The sequence below is a fragment of the Dreissena polymorpha genome, chromosome 12 (assembly GCF_020536995.1).
Source record: "Dreissena polymorpha isolate Duluth1 chromosome 12, UMN_Dpol_1.0, whole genome shotgun sequence".
NCBI classification, from domain to species: domain Eukaryota; kingdom Metazoa; phylum Mollusca; class Bivalvia; order Myida; family Dreissenidae; genus Dreissena; species Dreissena polymorpha.
The window spans coordinates 47,635,484-47,641,483 of NC_068366.1; the positions used below are offsets into that span (position 1 = coordinate 47,635,484).

The 6,000-nt window shown below is 35.1% G+C and overlaps 1 protein-coding gene across 2 annotated transcripts in view; it reads right to left on the reverse strand.

The window, feature by feature from the left end:
- The window catches only part of LOC127854014 (uncharacterized), a 115,424-nt gene extending 112,693 nt beyond the window's left edge, over window positions 1-2,731 (reverse strand). For both annotated transcript variants that reach the window (XM_052388921.1, XM_052388920.1), the window contains exons 1-3: window positions 2,662-2,731; window positions 2,211-2,408; window positions 220-432 (exon numbers count right to left, since the gene is read on the reverse strand). In XM_052388921.1, coding sequence (XP_052244881.1) covers window positions 220-432; window positions 2,211-2,351 — 354 coding nt within the window. In that variant the 5' untranslated portion in view covers window positions 2,352-2,408; window positions 2,662-2,731. The remainder of the gene's footprint in view (window positions 1-219; window positions 433-2,210; window positions 2,409-2,661) is intronic.
- Window positions 2,732-6,000: the final 3,269 nt, after the last annotated feature.

A 6,000-nucleotide genomic window follows, 5' to 3' on the forward strand; every position in this document is an offset into this window, starting at 1 on the left:
CTAAATCCACCCAAACACCTATCCAGCGACCCACGGACGGACGGTGCGACAAATACATTTCATTCGTTGGGATCATGACATGCAATGTTTATAAGGAGTACTACACTAAAACATCGATACATAAGATGTATGAAATATTTGAAAGGGATACTGCCACAGTCTACTCGGAAAATCAACATTTAAATTACTAAATAACTTCTGAAAAGGATTTTTGATTACCATGTCCCTTTTCAAATTCGTCTTGTATTCCTCAAGTTCCCCCATTCTTAGTTCCACACTAATTTGTCTTCTGTTAAGACGCCACTTTTCACGCTTTAAGATGTCGGTCAGATCTCGTGCAACGTCGAGATTTTCTTTCAGCTTTGCAAACAAACTTCCGTTGTTCGCAGTTGATACCGTGGTACCTGATGATTTTGTTCCAGCATCGTCTGACTGTAAATGTTTTTAACCACAATTATTGCAACCGCTTTTAATGTAAGACAGTCCGCCAGACCAGTCAGATAATAGAACGTTGACATGTACTGATTATCTTAATTATTGAAGGCAGTATTTCTAGTCCAACCAAGCTGAAAGTGTCCAATCCTTCTATAACATTTTAGAAACTATCATTCTCAACACTGGTGTTTCAATTTAAATGTTCTTGATATAAAGCCTCAATAGAGTTAAATAACAGCAATTTATGTATCAACATCCTTGTCTACTTTATTTATTGAAACTGGGGTTCTAAACACCATCTCTTGCCATCACTTTCAGAAGGTGACCATATCCGTACAGGAAACACACATGAAATGCCTTTTTTTGTTCTTATCTAATACTGAATGACCATGTACCTAAATTAAACAAACCTACATACTTGCATATGAGAAATTTTGTTTGAGGATTTGTTCATACAGATGTATAATGGATGGCGTTTTTGTTAATAAAATAAGTGTGTCGATTTCCCCTTTTACACCAATAATCAATCAAACAAAACACATACATGTATTTCACTTGTACCGATTTGTTTTATCTTGTGAATGCAAAATATGTTTTTTTTGCCCGTAATTTAATTGTTAGATGTTAAATGGTTATTTAAATAAAACTTTCTATACAACTCGGACTTTCTAACAAGGAATATGCCCAAAACACAAAGGCATGCAAGGAAGCAAACACGCACACCACACATTTCCCCATGATATTCCTCATCTTAAAACAAACTGTTATATTTCTTTCAAGTACAAAACGTGTGAAGCTACACTGTTCATATCATGTCTTAAACACAAAACACGGTTTTCCAAGTTGCTGTAATATTCGATAAATACACATATCTGATTTTAAAAATATATGTTTTATGGTCTATTTGAAATACATAAAGGATTAACGATTACAATGCGTTCATGATTAACTGTATTGCTCACAATACCAACATAGTTTTAGATCTGATAATTCAATATTATTGTTTATACGTATGTAATGGGTAATTACACGTTGCCTGTTGAAACTGGATTACAAATACAATCAACAGAATCAACGAGGCGCGGATTCTTATTTGTGGTGTAGAGTTTGCGGAATATTTGGGTTAGAGGGGCGGAATATTCAACAATTATCACTTTCAGTGAAAAACGCAACCTATTGAAAATAACATTTAATAGCGTATAATATGTAATAAAAGCGTATAATATGAACATAATTAGCACACAGCTAAAAACAATCATTTCGTAATATTCACTAAAACATAATGATAGTGTACACGTTTCCATGCTGTGGATGTTGTTTAAAACATGTCGCATCAATCTCAAAATTACACGTTTTTAATAACGATCGAGAGAACAAAAATAAAGATCTGCGGGAGATGCTCATAACGCCACGCAACTACATGTTATCACAGACGCAGGCTATTAGTTATCAGTATTGCTTTTTTAAATACACGATCATTTCCGGTCCCCGTGGTGTAATATTTTGCCTATGAACTCGTGCGTCTATCTTTCGCTTCAATGTAAATGATACAGTGAACATTAACAAATGTACTGTCGGTCCTATATCCGGCCGATATGAAGGCGGAACGAGAACTTCCGTTTATCAACAAAAACCTCAGCATTATGCAATCTTTCAGCCTACTAGATCGGATCGATATGAGCATTTTCGCTGGGGGCGGACAGATGGACAAGGGAAATCCATCCATGAAACACCATACATGTCAATGATATGTGCAAATATTGTATCACTCTTACCTCCACGTATTTCTCTTCTATGTGCCTTAAGCACACCGACAGGTTGTCAAGAATTTCCACCAGATTCTCAGCCGTGTCAACTAGAGCGATCGATTTCCGGTGGTTAAATACCGGGGTGATATCACTCTTCTTTGTCGCCATGATTTATTGAAAGTAAAAACACACTTGTTTTTATTGTTGAAACGTGTCCGAATTCTTCTACAAATAAAACATACGCATTTTTACTTGTGAATAATCGAACACTCGCAAGTCGTTTTCCATACACTTAAACGCAAAATATGATAATCCGATTATTTTTAGCTTTATTGCAAGCAATCCCGATTTTTGAAATCGAAAAACTAATATCCGATTATAATATTTAAATTAATATGAGCCCAATGGAGAATTGCAATTTTATCCTCCATATTTATTAATATAATTCAATGATCGTAAATACAGGAATGAATTTTACCTATAAAACACGATTGTTATTCTACGTACATTTTCAACGCAATAAACTACACATACAACACTCACGTTTGATCTTATTTGAATGGCAATTCCTTTTTTAAATACGACAGCTTTATGGCCTGATCCTATACCTTAGCTAGCAAGAGAACACATTGTAATCTTATAGTTACAAGCTGTTACTGCGATTATACCGCCACATATATCGTCTTATTTTGTTATCCAAACTCAATAACTATTAATACACACTCGTCGTATTTTAGTACGTAATTTAAAGCAAATAATCATATGGTTATACTGTATACATTAAACCACCGTTTGTCTGTCTATTCAACCGTGAACAGTTTTGTTTGGTGAAGCGTACGATATCGGTTTGGCAAATTTGTAATAGCATACCGAGATGTTATTTGAATGACAATATCTTATGCGACCATGGAGTGTACAGCCTTTCAAAATACTACAACATTTATTATAGATATTGGCGCAAACAAACTGATTTTAGTTGTATTATGTTCGCATTTAGTTGGTCGCCAGTATAGAATATTGTTTGTTTGACACTTTATCCACTTGTTCATCAAGCAACACTTGCGTGGTCGCGGGTGTGGACAATGACTTTGAGCCTAAGGCATAACCACTTAAACCAAATATTTAGCTCTTATACGTATTGTGCGCTGTTGTCGTGTCCAAATAAAGTTATAAGTAGTTGGGATGACGCAAAACATTGAATACAAATAAAAATGCGTTTGGAGTTGACCATTTTTAGGGGTGCCGCGTTTAAGTGAATATTACAGTTCGTTCGCCAAAAACTCACCATTTAATACAAAATCGCGATACAATTCTATTTTTTGAAAATGTAATGTAATTTAATGATATAGCCTATTTTTAAGTGTAAGTGCTAAAATATTGAAATAAAATGTTGTACCTATTAGCCTGAAGGTCCTTCTATTTTCATTTTAAGTGATTTGAAATATGGTTTTGATGCGTTGCATGTCACTGTGCATCATAGTAAATACACAAAAGAAATAAAGAGGCATATCAGCAAATGTTAAAAATACAGCTGCACAAAATACTGATCGGCAATGAATCTTTAATTTGAAAATATTGAACCAATAAAATGCCGATATGTTATTAATTTTTATAGCGTTTAGGGTATGAATGCGTACACTGGTATATCAGTAAACTGCGATATACTCAAAACATATATTATATCGCGGTAAAGTTTTGGCAATTTTGCACAGTCGCAATATTTATTGACTTGCATGCGCATTGTAACATAGAATCAAACAAATAAACAAAGGTCTTAACCTAAAAACAGGTGAATTTCAGGAAAAAAAGCAAAGCAACAAGTACCTTATTATATAAAGGTGGAAGTTCCCTGCTTTTGTTCAATCTTTATAACAACATAACTACATTCCAGTTTAGGGGAAATGATTATTTGTTAAGATATAGTTCACAGAAGAATAAATTTTGTTTAATAAGCAGCATATATTTTTTTGCAAATCCGTGACAGTGCATAGCTGTAAACACTTGAACCGATGGGTTGATAAATATTATAACAATACAATATGTGTACATGTACTTGAATTGTGGTGGTTTTTCTTCTTTCTCATCAGAATACGTAGACTGGCATATTATTTTGAGATGAAAATGTGTTAAATAAATACGCTGCATAAATTATTATTATATGAATAATTATTATTCTGTTCAAAATTCTATCTCCGACTGAAAACAATCTCTTATAGTGTTTATGATTTTAAATTTCAAAAGCATATTCAGAACGTCAATCCGAGACCTACTTAGCGAGACAGATTGCTATTCAAGCAGATAAGAAAGATTGTGATTTAACTGCAATCAGCATATGCTAAAAGACAATTAGCATTTTCTGTGAACGTGACCGAACTAAAAACATTAAGATAAACATATAATATATGTTATTTTAAATGGCCATCTTTACAAAACCACGCCAATCTCTCACATCAATCTATTTATTAAGAAACATAAGAGAAACATGTTAAGCCATTTAAAATTGATATCCTCAAATATGCACAAGGTGCTTTGTAAACTTAAAGCTATTTCATTTTGTATGTGTTTGTACATATCTTACCATCGCATCACTCAAAATCGATATGCAAATATTGATATTTGTTTATGCAACCCATAATTTGGATATATAATTTTCCTAGTTTTAACAAAGTGAATAAGAGGAAAATTATTTTCCCTTGAAAAAGATAAGCCGCCGCCAGATGGCGTTGTAGAAAGGCATATGCGGGTGAACGCACGAGGAATTGTCATTCAGCTTGGCGATACTGACCGGTTATTACACATTAATTTTTGAGTGTCAGCGGCGTGTATAAACATGGCGGAGCAAAACCAAGGCGGAGATTTGCAACAGAAATTAAATTTGTTGTTCGATGAACTGAGAGAACAAAAGTCTATGGTTCAGAACTTAAAAGATGAACTGAAAGGCACGGCTGTGGCAGCCTACGAGGAGGCGAAACGTTTGAAAAAGGAAAAGGAAATGACTTGGCGGTTCAAGGGCAACAGGGTACAGCATGAATTCAACGAAGATATTGCAGACATTTTGAAACAAATAGAATGGAGCAGAGAACATGGGAAAGACGAATAGTGTCGAGAATTAGTTACGGAGGCATGCGGAAAGATCAGGAAAAGGAACAAATTGATACGTATCGCGGATACGTCAGAGGGAGGATGGGACACAGTATATGTTTACGAATCCATAGTGATGACGATGCAAAAATAACCAGGGCGGACAATAAAGCCATGAAGAAAAAGAGGACAGCGGATAAGAGGAAGTATCCGTATTCCACGTCATCGGAGAAGCGGTTCGCGCCCTATTCTGTCGCTTCTACACGTTGTACTTTTGCGGGCTCTAGAGGAAGTCTTTTTCGTGTTAACCGAGGGGCTTCAATTGTGGCGAGAGCTACATTCCCAGCGCAACCGGAGAGTTTTTGCACTCTCTGCGCGAATTTCCTTACGTCGCCAGAGATCCGGGCACCAGCCACACAATCAGTTCCGTTTCCGGCATCAAGCAGTAGTTTCAACAGCGAGAAATCAGATACAATTAAAGATGAGTATAGATATGTTTTTGATAGATTTACAAGAGATTATTTTGAATTGTGAATATGAGCAAGGTGTAAAAGACATTATTGTACGGGGACGTTTAAGACAAAACATTGATTTCTGGGAGAGCATTGGGGCTAATGAATACATACTTGATGTTATTAGATTTGGCTATAAAATTCCATTTTATACTATGCCCCCTAGTCAGGTATTGAAGAATAATAGATCTGCTTATTTTAATTCTGATAATGTCTCTGAAGCT